Raw genomic sequence first — 21,016 nt, 5'->3', positions numbered from 1 at the left:
TCTAGACCCATTGGGGTAGGCTTAAAGGGGGGGGACGAATTACATTATTTGCCTGTCACATGAAATGACTAATCTTATTAACTTTTTAGAGTCAATTCAGTCGAATACTGATTAGCTCCTTACAATTTATCTTGTCAAACACAAGTTGACATGCATTTATAAGTAACTTATTGTAAACCTAGGAGAAAAAGCTTTTGTATATGTATCAAACTATAACTTTTGATGTAATAATATAGGGCTCTTAATGCGGTCCTGTAGTTTATTATGGTGGATTTGAAGAATTGTCTCTGACGACTTCGACAAATGAGATTTATGTGTACACATAGTTATAGAGAAAGAAATCAGTCGCATATGATTTACCTTTTTTTTGGGGGGGGGGGGGGGGGATAGTTATGATTATTACTGGTGGTCTAGGGTTCCAGATTTTGTAGCCTCTATCCATGCCCATGACATTTTGTTTTGTCCTTATTTGGTGTTTTCGTTGTTCGTTTTTGTCTTTGCGGGTCTTGACATAGTCCCTCTACTTGTATCTTTTTTGTTTATTTATATTTATTATCAATAAGTTTGGTCAAGGAGGGACGGGCGGTGGATTTTTGGGTGTAATGGTCCTTATTCCTTTGAGGGAGGGTAGGTGCCTCACATTCGACCATTGTCGAAAAGCTAATCTCGTCTAATCCTTCTTTATTTGAAGAAAAAAATGATTGTGATCAAATATTGATTAAAAAGCAACATTCCAATTTTGAGATTTAGTGAAACACTCATGGGTTAGGTCTTTTGAAGGATGACAGATCATTAGTTCCTAAATAACATCAAGATTATGAAGAAAGTTTGATGTTTTATATACGACAACATTGATTAGTTGTAACTTTTCATTGAACTGTGTTTATGAAAAGTTTTGCCAACAGCTTTCCAAGAAGATGCTAGTTTTTGAGTGTAATGGTCATCAACCCTTCGGGGGAGGATATATGACTCGCACGTGACTATGGGGGAGGATATATGACTCGCACGTGACTATTGCAAAAAAACTAATCTCGCTTAATTTTTCTTCGCTTACAAAAAAAAAAAAAAAAAAAAAAAACACACCCAACGAGAACTTTTTGGTTGAGCCCATTTTTTTCAGGGTGTGTCAAGTGGTTGAGCCCTTATTTTGTTGACCCAAATACAAACCCTTTTTATAGCAAGAAAATGTTTGTTGGTGAGCCCAAATTATAGGCAGATTTTTGGGTGGATGTCTTTTCGTGTTAGGGTAGGGATACAAAAGTACTCTATCAAATGTAACTTACCATAACTACAAAAATGTGACATTTGACATAACATTTGATACTAATTGAGGTAATGGACAATGGAGATGTGTTAAAGAAGATACAGATAGTTCATGGAAACTAAAGTTTCACACTTTTATTTGATCACTTTGTTGGAGTCTTGGATTTGCCAACTCACCCATTCCTAACATGGAAACTATCCAATTGTACGGATTGAGATTCTCTTCGGATTTCTGTGTCTTCTAAGCTAACAAAACAGAAATTCAGACAATTCAATTTAAATCATGTAGCTTCTATTAGTTAATCTCATTGACAACTTCAAACTCTTTAACGGTCCGAATCTTTCTTTCTTTTTTGAATGGTCAAGATTTATGAATCTGTCGACTCAGGACACAGAGATCTGACTAGGATGTCAACTCCAATTGTACCACCTTACTGCAGCAGACAAAAGATTTTAGTTTTTTTATTTTTAAGACCACCAACTTAATCATGATTTCCAAGGCCAAATGCATGATAATGGAGGGCACAAGAAAATGGGTCCATGTAATACCCTGTAAATGTAATCCTTATCTTAATAAATAATACTTTATGCACTATAGCCCTTTTTTTATGGGGTCGCCTAATGCAGAAAAAAAACTTACTTGTTACATCGATTGTTGTCAAACTCAATTTATATCTATATGTTTGCGTGATTTACAATTCACACTAAGAGAGATAAATAGAAATTGATCTGGGTGGTATATTACGTGAGTGGAAAGTCTTTGTCCACATAACAATAACATGCATTTCAAGGGCATGTTCATGATGAGGGTTTCCTTCCAAACACATAAGATTTTGATGTAAACTCTTTAGCTTATGCAATGGGATGGCTACCCAATACGATAGCCGTTTTTTATCTGGTCCTCGCAAAACAGAGAGTTTTGTTGGTTTGGGATCGCCTTATTTGTCAAGTTAAATTAGACTTTCCTACACAAATTCTAGCATCCCATAAAATCTCGTCAACTCGTCACTTTAGCAAGGAAAAAAAATGTGGGAAGTGATAGGGATTTATATGAACAAGAAGGGAGTAAAAGGACGGCAAAACACATGCAATGTCAAGTTAAATTAGTTTTTCCTAAACAAATTCTAGCATCTCATAAAGTCTCATCAACTCATCACTTTAGCAAGGAAAAAAAAATGTGTGAAGTGAAAGGGATTTATATGAACAAGAAGGGAGAAAAAGGACGGCAAAACACATGCAATGTCAAGTCAAAAGGGATGCTTCCACGATTATGGTATAAATTTATTTATGAGCCTAAAGTGTTATTTTTCACACACCAGTTAACAAACATATAGAGAAATTCATGAATTCTACTATGGCACCAACGTTCGTTTTTATTTTAAAGAATGGATTATCGTTATGTTCATGATTGAACCAACTCATGTTTATCATGCTTCCTATTTTCTTTTGAAAGTTTATTTTAGAGATTATAAAGATTAGAAAATATGCATATATGAAAAAACAAATAAAAGACCTAGAACGATAACCAGACACATTCTCAAGCTGTTTTTTTACTTAAAATGGTCTTTAAGATTGGTATAACTTTTTATTTTGATTCATGAGATTTAAAATCAATAAAGTCGTTCATAAGATTGTCTACCATAAATTATTTTGTAAAAAATCTTCGTTAAACTAAGAAAACCACATGTTCAAACATTGAGATTGATTTGATAAAAATACTCTTAATTTAATGAAAATTGTTCACAAAATGATTAACGGTAAATAATCTCAAATTATTTTTATCGATTTTAAATATCAAACACAACTTTGAAAATGAGGCAGATTGTCTGCCCTCTTTTTCCCATACATTTCTCATCCATTCTTATTTGTACGATCACGGTTAAAAAATTAATATAAAATATTAACGTACTTTAACCGTGACCGCATAAATAAAAATGAATGAAAAGACATGGTAAAAGGGGGGCAGACAATCTGCCTCCCTCTAAAAATTGTACCGAGCAGAGCAGAACAGGACACACAGTGTAATACTGTTAACCAGAGTCCTCAATTGCAGTAATTTTCACTACCGCAGTAGTTAAAGCTCCCTACCACCTCTGCATACTAAATACTATATAACTCCACCACCACCCACTCCCCTCTCTCTCTCCATCCCTCGTTTTCTCCCACCATCCTCCTTTGACCACTGGTCCAACCTCTCTCACACACTCTTTCTCTCTCTCTCTCTCTCTCTCTCTCTCTCTCTCTTCATTTTCTTTCCGTCAAACGATACTGTGTTGGGCTGATCACCCAGAACAAATCGACATTGACAGTTCTTGAAACAAAACTGACAGAAAAAAAAAGATGGGTTCTTTAGATCTCTCACTCTAAAGCTTGTTTCTTTTTTACTGGGTTTATTCTGCTGTGCGTTTTTATCAACAAGCTGAGCTGCTGCAATGGCGGAGCCAGCGGCAGAGGCGAAGACATTGCCGGAGGCGGAGAAGAAGAAGGAGCAGAGCCTGCCCTTTTTCCAGCTCTTCTCCTTTGCAGATAAGTACGATTGGCTCCTCATGATCTTCGGAAGCTTGGGCGCCGTCGTGCACGGCTCCTCCATGCCGGTGTTCTTCCTCATGTTCGGGGAAATGGTTAACGGGTTCGGCGAAAACCAAATGAATTTGCAGAAAATGACCGCAGAAGTAGCAAAGGTTCGCAACCCCATTTGTTCATTTCTCATATTTTTAAGGAAAAACGATTTCCGCACACCAACTTTCTCCTCCCAAATGCGCAAAATAAATAAACTGCATAGGAGAAAAATGAGTATGCGGAAATCACTTCCCTTCCTCGAGATTTCGTTGCGATTTCTTGGATCCCAGATCTGATTGTTTGTTGTTGATTGCAGTATGCTCTGTACTTTGTGTATCTCGGTCTCATAGTATGCGTAACATCCTACGCAGGTAAAAAAACCTTCAAAATCCAACCTTTTTAATTATATTTTTGTTAAATTTTAGTCCTTGCTGGTCTTCGGATCACACTTGTTGGACTTCTGTCCAGTCCAATCCAGTCCCACATGACTCCTGCATCACTTCACGTGCACTGTTCCCTCCCCTATTTTCTCATTAATTATACGTTAATCCGTTGATTAATGAGGTTAAAGGTGATTAATTTATGTGATTATTATTTACAGAGATTGCATGCTGGATGTACACCGGCGAGAGGCAGGTGAGCAGGCTGAGGAAGAAGTATCTGGAGGCCGTGCTGAAACAGGACGTCGGCTTCTTCGACACCGATGCTAGAACTGGAGACATTGTCTTTAGTATCTCAACGGACACTCTTCTGGTCCAAGATGCCATCAGTGAGAAGGTTTCCTTCTTTGGCAATTTGCATTTTGCTCCCTCTCTCTCTCCCCTTTCTCTCTCTAAACTTTTTATTTCTTTTGTCATTTTATCATCGAGAAGTGATTTCCGCGCATCATTTTGAGTTTTAACAATAAAAATAAAATAAAAAGTAACATAAATAGTAACATGATTATTTTTTTAATGTAAAAATATAATTTTTTTTGTTAAAATATACCGAAAACTTTTTATTAAAATTCTCAAATAAATATCGTGCGGAAGAAAATCATCTCCCATACACGCGGCAAAATCTCTTTGGGAGTGTTGAATTTGTAAATGGGCTTATCCACGGTGGGGTAGTTGGGCATGCATCAATGCGGGGCACACTGCCTAATCATTGCGCACGTTAGCAAGGGCTGGCTTAACGTGCGCGGTGAGGCCCCCTTGGCTTTTTTTGGCGATTTTGTTTTTTCCCTAAATGTTTGATTTTGAAAGGTGGACGTTCAGTTGATTCCATACTGTTTTATTTATTTTATTTAATTTATGGGATTTTTTTTGGTTTTGATTTAGGTGGGGAACTTCATACACTATCTGTCAACGTTTCTGGCGGGGCTGGTGGTAGGGTTTGTGTCAGCATGGAGGCTGGCGCTGCTGAGTATTGCGGTGATTCCCGGAATCGCTTTTGCCGGCGGCTTATATGCCTACACACTCACCGGCCTGACGTCCAAAAGTCGCCAGTCGTATGCCAATGCAGGGATAATGGCTGATCAGGTGAAATTTTAGAACTCCATACAAACGTACGTGTGACTGTTTGCGTAAGAAACTTCTCATGGCCTAATTTTGTAAGGTTTTCTTTGTGCACAGGCCATTGCGCAAGTTCGGACAGTTTATTCATACGTTGGTGAAAGCAAGGCCCTCAATTCGTATTCGGATGCAATACAGAACACCTTGCAGCTTGGTTACAAGGCCGGAATGGCCAAGGGTCTCGGCCTAGGGTGTACCTACGGCATTGCTTGTATGTCATGGGCACTCGTTTTCTGGTACGCTGGTGTGTTTATCCGAAACGGGCAGACTGATGGTGGGAAGGCGTTCACCGCCATTTTCTCCGCCATTGTTGGTGGCATGTAAGATTTTAAGCTGAATACTTTCATTTTTCTTCTACTTACCTTTTCGGATGAATAAGCCTTGTTATGTTAATACAACACTTGAATGTTACAGGAGCTTGGGCCAGTCATTTTCGAACCTCGGTGCCTTTAGCAAAGGTAAATCAGCCGGATACAAGTTGATGGAGATAATTAAGCAAAAGCCAACCATAGTTCAAGACCCCTTGGACGGAAAGTGCTTATCGGATGTTAGTGGCAATATCGAATTCAAGGAAGTAACCTTCAGCTACCCTTCGAGACCAGATGTTATTATCTTCCGAGATTTTTCGATCTTCTTTCCAGCCGGAAAGACGGTTGCCGTTGTTGGTGGCAGTGGTTCAGGGAAGAGCACTGTTGTCTCTTTAATCGAAAGGTTCTACGATCCTAACCAGGGTAAGTTTGAGGCTTTTCGTGATTGGAGATGTTGGTTTTGAAAGTCTATGATGCCTGATGAAGGCAAGTATCTAACATGTCTTGTTCGGTAAGCAGGGCAGGTTTTGATTGATAGCGTGGACATAAAAACGCTGCAATTGAAATGGTTGCGCGATCAGATTGGGCTGGTAAACCAGGAACCGGCACTCTTTGCAACTACGATACTCGAGAACATTCTCTATGGAAAGCCTGACGCAACAATGGAAGACGTTGAAGTTGCGGCTTCCTCAGCGAACGCTCACAGTTTCATCACCTTGCTTCCAAGCGGATATAACACTCAGGTTGGTATCGATTATTCGCTGAATGTATGGCTCTGTACAAACGCAATGCATATAACATTTTTAACTTGTGTGAATTCAGGTAGGAGAGCGAGGAGTTCAACTCTCTGGTGGTCAAAAGCAGAGGATTGCAATTGCCAGAGCAATGTTGAAAAACCCGAAGATCCTCCTACTTGACGAAGCAACCAGCGCCCTTGATGCAAGCTCGGAGAGCATTGTTCAAGAAGCTCTAGACCGTCTCATGGTCGGAAGAACAACCGTTGTTGTGGCGCATCGCCTTTCCACCATTAGAAATGTTGATAGCATTGCTGTTATACAACAAGGCCAAGTTGTCGAGACAGGAACACATGAAGAACTGATTGCTAAAGCAGGGGCCTACGCTTCTCTAATTCGATTCCAAGAAATGGTTGGGAACAGAGACTTCAGGAACCCATCTACTCGCTGCTCGCGCTCATCACGTCTAAGCCACTCATTGTCAACGAAGTCTTTAAGCCTTCGGTCTGGCAGCTTAAGGAACCTGAGCTATTCGTACAGTACGGGTGCTGATGGGCGGATAGAGATGATTTCAAATGCAGAAACTGACAGGAAAACTCGAGCTCCTAAGAACTATTTCTTCCGGCTTCTGAAGCTAAACGCTCCCGAATGGCCCTATTCAATCATGGCCGCTATAGGATCAGTACTCTCCGGGTTCATCGGTCCAACATTTGCTATTCTAATGGGCAACATGATTGAGGTTTTCTACTATAAAAACCCCGCCTCAATGGAAAGGAAGACGAAGGAATACGTTTTCATGTACATTGGAGTCGGGCTATACGCTGTGGTTGCGTATTTGATACAGCATTACTTCTTCAGCATCATGGGAGAGAACCTCACTACTAGAGTGAGAAGGATGATGCTTGCAGGTATATACAACTAGTCTTTATATCCGCTCGTTAAATCACTGTGAATTCTTTACCGCACATTCAACTGTTTCGTTCTAAAGTTTACGTCTTTTGATTCGCGCAATGTACTTGTTTTTCTTCAGCAATCTTGAGGAACGAAGTTGGATGGTTCGATGAGGAGGAGCACAACTCCAACCTTCTAACAACTAAATTGGCAACGGATGCTGCTGATGTGAAATCAGCTATTTCTGAGAGGATATCTGTGATATTGCAGAACATGACTTCACTCCTCACTTCATTCATTGTTGCCTTCATAGTGGAATGGAGAGTCTCCCTCCTCATTTTAGCTACCTTCCCACTTCTTGTGCTTTCCAACTATGCTCAGGTACACTTCACACTCTCAACTACCTAAACCTAAGTGTCATGGCGACGGTATCACAAGCCAACCGTGCACTGAAAGTTGCTAGCTTTACGCACCCAAAGAGAAAAAAGCAAACTTTTTGCTTTGGTGGGTTGGAGAAATTTTTAGTTGTGACGGGAATACGGATGGTACATTCCGTGTTTTTATACAAGTGGTGAAAATTTTTATTTTTTAAATTATTAACTTTTTAACACACATATCTCACTATTTATATAACAATACATGATGTACTATCCCTATGTCGATATCTGGGGGTTGACCCAAAGTCCTGCAGAAGCATATGGCTGTGGTCTACATAATACTTTTATCTGTGTGTCAGATATTTCATCAACTTGCACATCTATGGAATCTTAGACTTCACCCCAATCCTAGCATGAAACGACAACAGAATACTGCTACGTGTCACCATATCCCTGCACTGCACGTGCCTCCTTCCGAGCCTTGTGCACATTAGGTCTTGGAAACTGTTCACAGAAAATTATAGTAATATAGAATACCAACGAGTCCTTGGAAGCATCCTTTCTTCCAAGCTGCTAATTAGCAGTTATATTCGATTTCTATGCATATTACTAAATTAACAGCGTTATTTCAAACTAATCATTTAATATTATGTATTTGAATACATGACAGTATGTGATAAATTTTATAACACCGTTACTTTGACGTCTTGGTTCTCTAATTTCCTATAAATAGTAACCCACGAGCTGCTGCACATCACATAGCTACAGCATATACTGTCTGAATTTATAGGCCCGAAAATTTGTCACAATGCTTTATACTTCTTCCTTTTTTCTTACAATAATTCACTGAAGACTCCCATGTGATGAGAGTTACAAGAGAGACTTCAGTCCCGTGAGCACATTGTATATTATATGATAGATATGGATACTTTTATTTTTTTCCAGAGCTCTTTCTGCAGAAAGGGAAGAAGGTAACTTGGCCCCTGTGCGCATTGTGCACACCCCGTTTGATTTGCCAATCTTGTCGTTTTGGAGTGCATGAGAGGGTTTCAATCTTTGGGGTGGCTTTTAGGGGTTCGCTTTCACACCGTAGTCGTACAGAGAGAGGCGCCTGTGTTCGTTTTTTTTGTCTTGTGTGGGAACAGTGTTCTAAATTCGCGCATGATACATGCACAGTGAGAAAATGACCCGTCTGATTAAATAAGAACGTACCTTGTCTGATAGATTTATGTCCTTGTCCTTTGTTTTGTTGTTTTCTGAGGGTCCGCTTGAAGTAAGTACCGAGCGTGTTAAAGGAGAAAAACTTACTTGCACTTGAGATATGACACGGTTTTGCGGTGTGTTTCCTTTGTTTTGTTGTTTTTGGGGTTTTGTACAAGTAATGAACCGGTCGAAGGAGAGAAACTTTCCAACGCCGTGAGAGTTGTCATGTGTTTTAACTTTTCGTTTGAAGGCCACCAAATTGTATCAAGAAATAACTCTCAACCACCAATCCAACATATAACATAACAAACTCTTAACTAAAGCACCTTATTATTTCATAATCATTTACTTAATGCAGTTTACTGACTGTTTTATTCTGCAATTCTGCATTATGCAGCAACTTTCTTTGAAGGGCTTTGCTGGAGACACAGCCAAAGCTCATGCAAAGACGAGCATGATTGCAGGGGAGGGAGTGAGCAACATTCGGACAGTCGCCGCGTTCAATGCCCAAAACAAGATCCTCTCTCTCTTCTGCCACGAGCTCCGTCTCCCACAGCTGGGAAGCCTCCGCCGCAGCCAAACTGCTGGCGTCCTATTCGGCCTCTCTCAGTTTGCTCTCCATGCATCTGAAGCTCTCATTTTGTGGTATGGTGCCCACCTCGTTAGCACAGGTGTCTCGACCTTCTCGAAAGTTATTAAGGTTTTCGTTGTCCTTGTTGTAACGGCCAATTCAGTTGCTGAAACCGTTAGCCTTGCCCCGGAGATTATTAGGGGCGGTGAAGCTGTTGGTTCGGTTTTTTCAATCCTCGATCGTCAAACAAAGATTGATCCGGATGATCCCGAGGCTGAGGTAGTTGAATCAGTTCGCGGAGAAATTGAACTTAGGCATGTTGATTTTGCGTACCCATCGCGACCTGATGTCATGGTGTTCAAAGATTTTAGTCTCAGAATCCGCACTGGCCAAAGCCAAGCACTTGTTGGAGCCAGTGGTTCAGGAAAGAGTTCCGTGATTGCATTGATCGAGCGGTTTTATGATCCGATAGTTGGGAAAGTAATGATCGATGGCAAAGACATTCGCCGACTGAACTTGAAGTCACTTAGGTTGAAAATTGGATTGGTGCAACAAGAACCAGCCCTGTTTGCATCAAGCATTTTCGAAAACATTGCCTACGGCAAAGAAGGCGCGACCGAAGCAGAAGTAATTGAAGCTGCACGTACTGCCAACGTGCATGGTTTTGTTAGCGGGTTGCCAGACGGATACAAGACCCCGGTGGGGGAGAGAGGAGTTCAGCTCTCCGGTGGACAGAAACAAAGAATTGCAATCGCACGGGCGGTGCTCAAGGACCCGAGAATACTATTGCTAGATGAGGCTACAAGTGCACTTGATGCCGAGTCAGAATGTGTGCTGCAAGAAGCACTCGAGAGGCTAATGAGGGGCCGCACCACCGTGCTTGTTGCCCACCGTTTGTCTACAATTAGAGGGGTGGACAGCATCGGCGTGGTGCAAGACGGGCGCATTGTTGAGCACGGCAGCCATTCGGAGCTAGCGAGCCGCCCCGACGGAGCTTATACAAGGCTGTTGCAGCTGCAAAATCATCACATATGAGAAGAGTTTTGGTCAAAAACATGCATGCATGGCCTTCTTGGGTGTTAATTATGTGTATCCCCTATTAATCTTTATGCATCCACCATTTTTCTTCTAGTTGTAGATATTGGCAAATCTCTCTCAACAATTTCTCTAATCTTTAATCGAGTAGCAAGTATTATATTATCAATCAATATCATATCCTTCCTATCTCCTTTTTAGACAAGCTTTCCTCACTCGTGCTTTTCCCATCGCATGTGTTTCCGAAGGGTGATAATTTCATACGCGACATGTTATACAATTCAGAATTCACAAGTTAAAAGACATGCTAAAATATTTGAAACGTAACTCGCAGGATTATAAGATCCTCGATGTGCACACAATTAACACGGTTAAGCAAATACAAATCGATAAACGTGAACGCAACCCATTAACGCCGCTACTTTAGTAGGTATTAAAGGTTGAGGCCTACAAAAAAGCAAAGGCTCACTTTATAATAAAATGGAGACACATTCATTTGTAGCAGACGGTGTGAATGTGAAGCCTAAGAATGTGCAGCAGATGGCAATAATGAAACCACTCGTTTTGCAAACCAAAGTAGAAAAAAGGGTCCATATTTTTAATTGTTTACTCTTTTTTCACCTTCCATAGTGAAGTTCTGAGGGCCCAACATTTTACAATTCATTGAGTGCCCCAAAGTTATTGTATATATTTCAGGGCTCCCTTTTTCTGAATGTGCAGTAAATTAGTGGGTTTCCAGAAATGTCCTGCCCATCTTCGAACATTTGAAGTTAGTCAGTCCAGCTTCTTCTGTATATTCTCAGATGAAATAGTAAATTCATAATTTTATGGATCTGTCACTGCAAAAAATAAAAAATAAAAAAAAGGAAAACAAAGCTTTAAAAGGAAGGTCTTTTGATAAACTTCACAGTTTGAATATATTTCGAGTTGGCAGTCAGACATTGGAGAAAGTAAAAAAGAAGGGGCAAGGCATGGCAAGAACAAAGATGATATGCAATTATGCATCAAGTCTTTCTCAGTGGAAAGTCACAATTATAATCCTGCAATCTCTTGGTATGTGCGAGTAATAATACCATTAGAATATTTTTTTTCTTTTCGTAGAGTTGAAATTTAGTAAACTTAAAACATACTATAAAATAGTGGGAGGCCTAATTTCACATCGACAAAGGCTTAAAAATTGGAAACACACGACATATGAAATGAAAAAAAACCAATCTGTGTTAGGAAGGAGCAGCCTGCCGCCGCCGAACTCCCACCAGCAACCACCGGAGTGGCAACCATGTAGGAACTAAAGTGAAGAAGGATCGGCAAAGAGTCACGCATAGCCAAAATAACATAAAAATGAGAGAAAGTCTATAGCAAAGATTAGATCTGAGAGCACCGCAACCAACCAAGCCATCTTGATACATTTGAATTAACTAGGTTTTTTCTTCTTCGGGTCTCGTAGTTATTACACTTTCTAGATACATACTCTATTGAATCTTTGACAAGTTTTAACCTGTTTTGGATTGTTGTAAAAGGTTGGTAGCTCAGATAGTTAAGAGCATTCACTTATGTATTTAATGTTTCGAGTTTGATTCTCTCTCCCTTCCCTCCACTATATCGAGTGTAAAAAAGACACTAATTTGGATTGCTTTCTTAGAACAACGAAAATTGTTTTAAAACAAACTAAAAGTGACTTGTTTCCAAAGAAGCACCTACAAGGTATTTTCTGTAGAAGTTTATAAATAAAAAATATACTTGGATGTAATGAGACTATGAATAGAAAAGGAAAAGTGATCCTGTCATACTCCTGCTTCGGTAAGAGAAAGAGAGAGGTGTAATTGGAATTTTCTTAGCTGTTTTGGAGTATTTGCTACTTCAAACATTTTTCGTTAAATTATTGTTTAAAAAAAAGGGGTAAGTGGAGTTTAATCCTTGGCATAAATCAACTTTTCATAAAAAACCTGGCGCAAGATAAAAAATTTAAATTAGTCCCTTGACTGGATGTTTACCTCAGAGTTAACATTAAAACTCATATTTCATTGGATTTAATGTCTTTATGTGTATTTTAGTTCCTAAAATACCCCCACAATTAATATTTGATTTGAGGGCTTCATTTCCTCCTATAAAATAAGAAATTCAGTTACATACCAAATAAGAAAACGAAATTATTGATTAGAATTCAAAAAATTTCATAGCACAATGAAACAAAACTCTAGAAATCAAATTTTAATGAATACATCATACCAAATAAGTAAATAATGTACCTAAACCATGGTACCTATACCACAGTATCTATAGCATGGTACCTATATCATGGTACCTAATACAAAGTACCTGCAAATTAAAAAAACATTATTAGAATTTTAATGTACCTCAATCATGGTACCTATGTTGGATTGAGGAAATTGTACAAATGGTCCCTCAACTTTAATCAAATTGGAGCAATGGTCCCTCAACTAAAAATCCATTACCTTTGGTCCCTCAACTTATCAAAACGTGCAACTATGGTCCCTCAACTAAAAATCCATTACCATTGATCCCTGAACTTTAATTCAAGTGGAGAAATGGTCCTTTAACTTTAACTTAATTGTAGCAATGGTCCTTCTAATATAACTCGTTTTGACAAATTTTTTGACATAGTTGACGAAAATAACCATAATTATACACTTTGATGAGTTAAGGGACCCTAATTATATAAATGGTCATTCCAACATAGCTTATTTTGACAAAATTTTGACAAAATTGATGAAAAGGACTATAGCTACACATTTTGATAAGTTGAGGGACCAATGGTAATGGATTTTTAGTTGAGGGACCATTGCTCCAATTTGATTAAAGTTGAGGGACCATTTGTACAATTTACTCATGTTGGATTAGTGTACCTCATTTCTAATTGAACTAATATATCAAGTATCCACAAACAAACAACAAATCCTAACAAAAACTCATGTACACAATTTTAGTGAAAATGCACAACACCATAGAAGAGGACGATGAAAGATTCATACAATTGAACTTTTGTGTTTAAAATGGACAAAAATTGAAAATATATTAAGTAATAATTGCACACTCATAACTCAGCATTTAAAATTTGTTATTGTCCATAATCACGTATGGGCAATGTTGGAAAAATAGAATCAATAAGACCACCAAAAAAAATAAAAGCTGACATATTGACATGGATGTATAGTCAAAGGACTATAATCAATATTTAATCTTGCATAAGACATTTTTCTAACTATAATCTTAAGCAAGGATTAAAATCACATTTACCATTAAAAATATCCGAATTATCGGGGTATCCAAAATTTTTCGGTGTTACTGTTTGTACCTGTGCATGGCGGCAAGGGGCACATGCTTTTGTTTGTTTAGGCCAAATCGATCTCATAGGCAATAATTTCAATCACAAGATTTTGTGATGAATGAAGCAATGCATGTCCTTGTTAATTAGTGAGTCACTTGGATATGGACCCGGTTTAATTGAATGGTTCTCATCAACCCTAATGATTTGGGACCCTTTTTATGAGTGGTTTTGATGTACAACACTTGTCAGATAAATTCATGAATCTTAACAATTTGAGTTTTAAGTTTGAGAAATTGTTCGGAGTAAGGATTTTACGAATCTCAATTGTCAAACTCAAACTGATCAAAAATCAAATAACGATATTATCTATTAAATATTAACGACATTGTTGATTAAATATTGACTACATAACAAAACAATTTTAAAAAAAAATGATTTTTTTTTTATAACTCAATCGTACGTAAAATAACGCTTAGCTTCTTGTTATATTCACACTTTTGAGGATGTGAAAGTCTTAGTTATTTCCGACTCTATAACTCTTCTGTTGATTTACGCAACGCAAAAAACAAACATACACAAACAGATATACCACCGGTGGAAAACAAAACCCACTGTCTAGTGCCAATATCTTGCCAAGCAAACTAAGAAAGAGAACATCAAAGAGGAATTGAATTTAAACAACTTTCAATAATTGAGATAATATCATTAAAGAAGATTGATCAAGTGGGCAGGGCAAGGCAATCCATAACTTTATAAAATCTGCAGAAAAAGAAGAAGAAAATTATTGACATGGATGATCTGTCACCTGTCTGCGCATGCACTGCGATTTAGATCAAAGCTTGATAAAGATAAGCACTAAACATAAATATTTTTTTTTTTAAGATTCATTCAAAAATAATACACAGCTGCTCTTGCTAGCTTATGTTTTAATCAATTAATTGCTCTTTCAGCTTTTTTATGGATAATATTTTCGACTGCTTCGATTTGTCCTGATCCTCAGCTGCACAGTCCAAAGATAATGTGTGTTCCCCATTTGCTACTGGGATACATATGAATTATTACAAAGGTGTTCCACAACTCTTCTCGTACTCCAACAAGCTCAATTTCTATGTTTCAGAACGCCAAGAGTGAGTGAGCCTTTAAACAAAGTTGTTGAAAACGGTTTCGAATATGTGTAATTCCTCGCTGTAAAATATGTATGTAGTTTAAAAAAATAAAATAATAGATAGTATTATACTCTGCGGCACAAATGAGTTAAAAAACATATAAGGTACGAAATATCCCAAATCATTCCACAGAAATCTATGTATATCATTTACTAAGCGATTGGTTGTTTTTGAAGTAGGGCTGGCCCATCTCTATATTATGCTTACATTCAAAACCAGCCCTTCAAGAATTTGGGTCTGCATGAAACGTGAGCCTGAAACTTTTTTTTTTCCTTGGGCTTACCTCAGTTATTCACTTGTGAACCCAGTGTACCATGTTCATAATTTATTGGGTTACCTTCTTTATGGCTTATGGTTCAAAACCCTAAGTTAGTTCAAGTTTTCAATATTCATGTCATGCAGATATTCTTACGTCCGTCCACCACACAAACGGCCAGCAGTGTGACAACAAACACATGCAAGGTGGCCAACTTGTTTGAGTTTGTCGTTGAACAGGCGACAAGGTCTAGCGGGCGGACAGTAGAATTTCTTCATGTCAGGCTTGTGTGCCTTTTTCAACTTTCAGTTGTATAGTTAACGATTTCCACACTCTTCCTTTCTCGTATGCACTTCTCCTATTGTTTCTCTATTGATTTAACTTTGATTTGTGCAGATGGAGAAAGGGAGATTGTAGAAATCATTCCCCTGTCTGTAAACAGTGCCAAAAATACAAAAGGGAAGGAAGTAGCCAATAATCTGTGGCATAAATCCAGGGCCTAGTTTGAAAATGCAGCAATCTGATTTTAAAAACTATCATCATTGATGTTGAAGGTCTAAGTGCATGCGCGTTCGAGGTCGGTGCACTCCATGCATCTTATCAAGTTTATCACAATATAACATTAACCGCGATTTGACTCCACAGATCGTGGATCTTACCTTCGCAGAAAATTAAGATGATCTAATTACAATATCGTACTTTTTCGATGGGACTGTAATACCGTCACTTGGTGTCATGACTTATTCATACTATGATATTAAAATATAAACCTATCATCAGTGCTCTTGCCAACTCCTCTTCCGTTATTGAACATTGCCTACTACGTACCTCACTTAATCTATCGTCCACTTCTACTATAATTTGTGACTTGTTGAAATACGGAATCACGTGGCAATGTTACAATCATATCAATCACTTATTTTCGGAACATGAAATCAGTACAGTACATTAGTCATAAAAGTCACTCTCAAGAAAGTAGTCGGCAAGGAATGCATTATCTATATTGTCTTTTTGTACGTGAAATGTACTGAACGATTTACCCGCATGCAGTGACCATCCAATATTTTACTTGAACAAGCATGCATGCACAATGCATTAGATGATCGAGCAATGAGTAGTAAACTGCATTAACTCGTGATGAAGAAATAAAAGTAGGTGGTGGTGCATATAAACTAATTAGACATCATTAACGATTTGTCGGGGCAGATTCAAACTTAATTACTTTGTGCTAAAGGCAAAAGAGAACGGTGTGGACTTGTCGAGATATGCAAATTGGGTATATTTTTGCTCACCACGTACCTTTAAGTAATGATAATATTCATTACTATTTTTATTACCGTTGAATGAGTTTAAATTTTGCAGATTTATGTCCATCTACTACATAAATTTCAAAATTTTGGTGAGCATCACCATCACTTGAAAGTGATGAGCAAAAATATTTTATATGCAAATTAAGCAGTTAATTTGACCGTTGAGAACTATACCAATTACCTACCAAAAGCTATGGATTAATTAGTGGAGACGAGTAAAAATGAGTAAATCAAGGGATTAATTTGTCGGAGACTCATGATCCTCTCCAACAAACAAATTGACTTAATCAAGTGGGATACTTGATATAAAAAGTTTTATGGAATCTGAACCATAGTGTTTCGGCAAAGAGAAATGTTAAGGGGATTCTTTTAAAAGTGGGACTTTCTAAGAATTCTGCCATCTCATATTTTTGACACAATATTTTATAATGTTGGCATCATAATTAACGTTAAATTGTGTGGTGACAGATAGTCTTACTTTTAAAAGAGCCTCTTTTGCATTTCTCTTTGGCTAAACAATGTTTTTAGATGGGACTTGTTGGAACCAGAATGGTTGTTTAATATTTTGACGACCGATGTTTAAAGTAACCAAGAGTTTGTACAACGATATATTTAATACTAAGGGGAGGGAAGAGTTATGTTAAACCACACAATTAACGATCTAATTTGATATTGAATTCGTCGTCTACATCGCACATATGTATAACAGATTTTTGTAGCTTGCAACACACATAACTTTCAAGAAGATTCATGACGTGTAGTAGGCTATCATTGAACTTTTGGTTTAAACATAATGTCCTTTCCACATAAAAAAAAACCCAATAAATATAATACAAAACTTTCAGAAATATAGAGGAACAACAAAGGCCACCAGCGGACCCCAAAAATTGGCAACACCTCTTTGAATTAATAATAGGGGGACATGGATCGAGTAAGAGCAATACGGCTCACAATCAAAGAGCATTGCAAAGCAATTTTTCAATATATTCGGAACACAATCATGTGATGCTAAAATTATTATCTAAATTATAACGTTCTGGTTGGTTTTTTCAGTTTATTCACTGAAACATTTTGTTGAATACCTAGTGGGTTTATTGTCATCAGCCAAACTATGTTGTGCATATGTCAGCATATATCGACATATGTTGAAGCAATCTAATGAGTGCTATCGAGAGAATCATGTAAAGTGATGCAGAGATATGCCTAACAAACACTATATCAAACACTTGGTGTAGGCACAAAAGGAATCCACACCAAAAATTAAAAGGCACCACAGAAAACCTTCACATGTATATTCTCTTAACTACGGATAATCTTGAGACCACCTTGGTCCTAATATACATCCACCGTTGGTTAGATATGTATAATAATTAATCAAAACAAGAATGAGATAGATAAAGCTAATAAAGTAGCTGATGTTTTGCCTCAAATGAATCCTGTATCGCTCCATCAAGTTAACTGGGTCCGGTACTAGTCACTAGACCCTTATTTTTACAGCAACATCACATGCATGTATAAGGACAAATACATTACGATCAATGAGATAAGATTTGATTTGTATATATACGGTGGTCAATTTTTCTTCCTGATTAAGGTTCATGCAGTAAACCATGTGAGCCTATCGATTTGCTATAACGCATGCAGGGCCGGTCTTAAGGGTAGCCCAAGTTGTCCGCTTAGGACCCCCACTTCAAACGGGTCCCAAAAAAATTTTACATTCTGTAATTAACATATAAATACGAAAAAAAGTAAGAAATATTATAATTCATTTGTTAGTGCAGTGGAAATGTTGGCTTCATTTTTCTTTGGGTGTTGAGTTTGAAACACGAAGTTGCCTTTCAGTTACTAGATTTTTCTTGTTTTTCAAATGTATTGCCAATTCATCTGTCAAACTCTCAATCCATCTGTCCAAATGCATATAAAGTTATAAAACTCAAGTCTCTTTGCAATCTTTTTTCTTTCAACTTCTCATTCTCCCAATTTCTATCGAATGTTTAAACCAACTTCCTATTCTCTCAATTTCTATTGAATGTTTAAACCAACTATCATATGGTCTTAAAGATTGTACTTTAAGGTAATCAAAACTTTGAATTTTATATTTTTCTTTTCAATAACTTTTTATTCAATGGATTATTTTAATATTCAATTTGTTAGTGTGATGTTGATTTTAGAAGAAGAAAAAAACACAAGAAAAACAATTGGCGTTTATTATACTCATCAATCAAGTTTTATTGTTATTTACTCTCTTGATCATCAAGTTTTATTGTTCTTCACTATCAATCTTAAACTCTTGACTGCAAACATTTAGTACATTTGTGTCTAAAAACGTGAATCGTGTAATGTTTAAATAATGTTTGTATATTTATCTTCTTTTGATATTAATTTTTAATGATATTTGATGTGAAAATAGAACTTTTTATGTATTTAGCAAATTCTTTTTTATACAAATCAATGTACAAAGGACCAGAGATCAAAGAATTTTAGGGCCCCACTTCGAGGCTCGCCTAGGGCCTCAAAATTCTTAGGGTCGGCTCTGAACGCATGCATATAGAGACTGCATGTATGTGCTCAGTAGGGATGGCAACGGGATGGATTGGGTTCGGATGTGCCATCCCCAAACCCGAACCCGTTTATTTTCCCCAAACCCAAACCCGTAGAATCCCGAACGGGTTTTCCCCATAACCAAACCCGTCGGGTGATGGATTTATTATCGGGGAACGGTTTTCCCCATTATGATATTTATATATATATTTATATTATTAACTAAATGAAGAATATTAAAAAAAAAAGATATTAAATAAATTGCTATTATTAATACAATTGATACACAATGCATCTAATAAGTAATATTAAAACTTTATATTACTAAGAAAACATTTACACTCTTAAAAATTATAAGCATATAATTCCTATTATTAATGATATAAAAGTAAATAATTAATTTCATATTTAATAATGCATGATTATTAACAACCCATTTTCATATAATAAATATTTATATTTTTTTTATTTATAGATGAAATGGTTCGGTTTCGGGTATGGGTTTGGGGCGGATACCCCAATAACCATAACCGAACCCAAAACCGAAAAATTTACCCGACAATTACCCATACCCGTAAAATACCTGAAATTTTATACCCGAAACCGAACCATTCGGATCGCTTACTTGCAGGGATCGGATTTGATGGGTTAAATTGCCATCCCTAGTGCGCGGCTTTGCTCCTTTACCATTTTCAGTGGATTATGTGGGTTTGAAGAGAATATGAAAGTGAATTACCTCTTGATCTATTTGTAAATCTTTAGGGTACATATAATACATGTACCATTTCGTCTGGAAAGGGAGATTTTTTTTTTTTTTTTTGTAGTGACATAAAGGCTCATGTAAAAGATTAGAATATTGTCGTTGTTACAAAATAATAAATCTTTTTACTAGACCCTAATTGTAGATCATAATCCAATGTATCTACGTCCATTAGTAAACCCTAGTTATATGTTCTTTAGTATGTGTGGCTACGTTTATGAACTTTTTCATAACTTAGTTGACAACATATATAACATATCCGATTGTCTTGATAAAACAACCTATCTTTATAAATTGAATATATATATTAGATGGGGATTAGAGTCTAGAAACATGAAAGATACATACCCACACAACATATTTATCCCAACGTCATTTCGTTTTATCTTTAGGGTTGGAATTATATTATTTTGTTGGTGGGTGCCCAAAACGATCGTAGTTAAAGATCTTGCTGGTTGTTGGCTAAAATAAAATTTGCAACAAAATGCACACACATGCAGCACATAGGCACACAACACACAAGAGGCTCGCTGAGAGAGAGAGAGAGAGAGAGAGAGAGAGAGAGAGAGAGAGAGAGAGAGAGAGAGGAGGGGTCCTTGCAGACAAATAGGGGGTCGTTTAATTTTATAGTCGCATGTGACAGTGCTTGACAAAAGCCTGGAAATTTCACATCCACGCCTGTTCTAGAAAACACCTCCCACCTCTGTACCTCTTGTTGTATGTACTCAGGTTTATGGCGTGCCACTTGGCGTGTCGTGTGTGCCAGGAAATTGGCATGTGACCCTGAAGCTTGTGCTACGCAGTGCTCACGTAGTTGTGTCCCAAACAAGAAGGGAAAACAAATATAAACTCATAGCCAGAGACGCAGTAGAGATTTGCTTGGTTAAAACGAATTGAATATTTCATTTACAATTTGATTAATGCATATACATAAGAAGATGTGATATGATTTCCGAGGGATAATATGAAAGAAATATTTCAAATATACAGTTCGAAAACTAACTCCATTGAAGTTGAAGAATCTGACTAGTTAATTTTTTACCAAGCATGACACATTGATTTTTTTATTAGACACCCTGACCACCCACAACATCCGAAGAATGCTTATGTATATAAAAAAGACATAAGATTATATTTACGTTCGACTTAGTCTCCCTCGGTGTGAAAACTGACCGGAGAAGTTTATCTATTGTCAAGTAG

General features: G+C 37.4%; 1 protein-coding gene across 1 annotated transcript; it reads left to right on the top strand.

The window, feature by feature from the left end:
• Positions 1-3,392: 3,392 nt before the first annotated feature.
• Positions 3,393-10,699, top strand: LOC126583695 (ABC transporter B family member 19-like). The gene is made up of 10 exons (XM_050248194.1): positions 3,393-3,944; positions 4,139-4,193; positions 4,424-4,599; positions 5,142-5,342; positions 5,436-5,695; positions 5,790-6,106; positions 6,203-6,426; positions 6,506-7,325; positions 7,448-7,689; positions 9,286-10,699. Exons 1-10 carry the CDS (start codon positions 3,696-3,698, stop codon positions 10,492-10,494), a joined length of 3,753 nt encoding a protein of 1,250 aa, XP_050104151.1. The 5' UTR covers positions 3,393-3,695; the 3' UTR covers positions 10,495-10,699.
• Positions 10,700-21,016: the final 10,317 nt, after the last annotated feature.

This window comes from Malus sylvestris, chromosome 9, assembly GCF_916048215.2.
Source record: "Malus sylvestris chromosome 9, drMalSylv7.2, whole genome shotgun sequence".
NCBI classification, from domain to species: Eukaryota; Viridiplantae; Streptophyta; class Magnoliopsida; order Rosales; family Rosaceae; genus Malus; species Malus sylvestris.
Note: the sequence above shows the minus strand (reverse complement) of the source record. Positions and strands in the feature narration are given on the sequence as shown.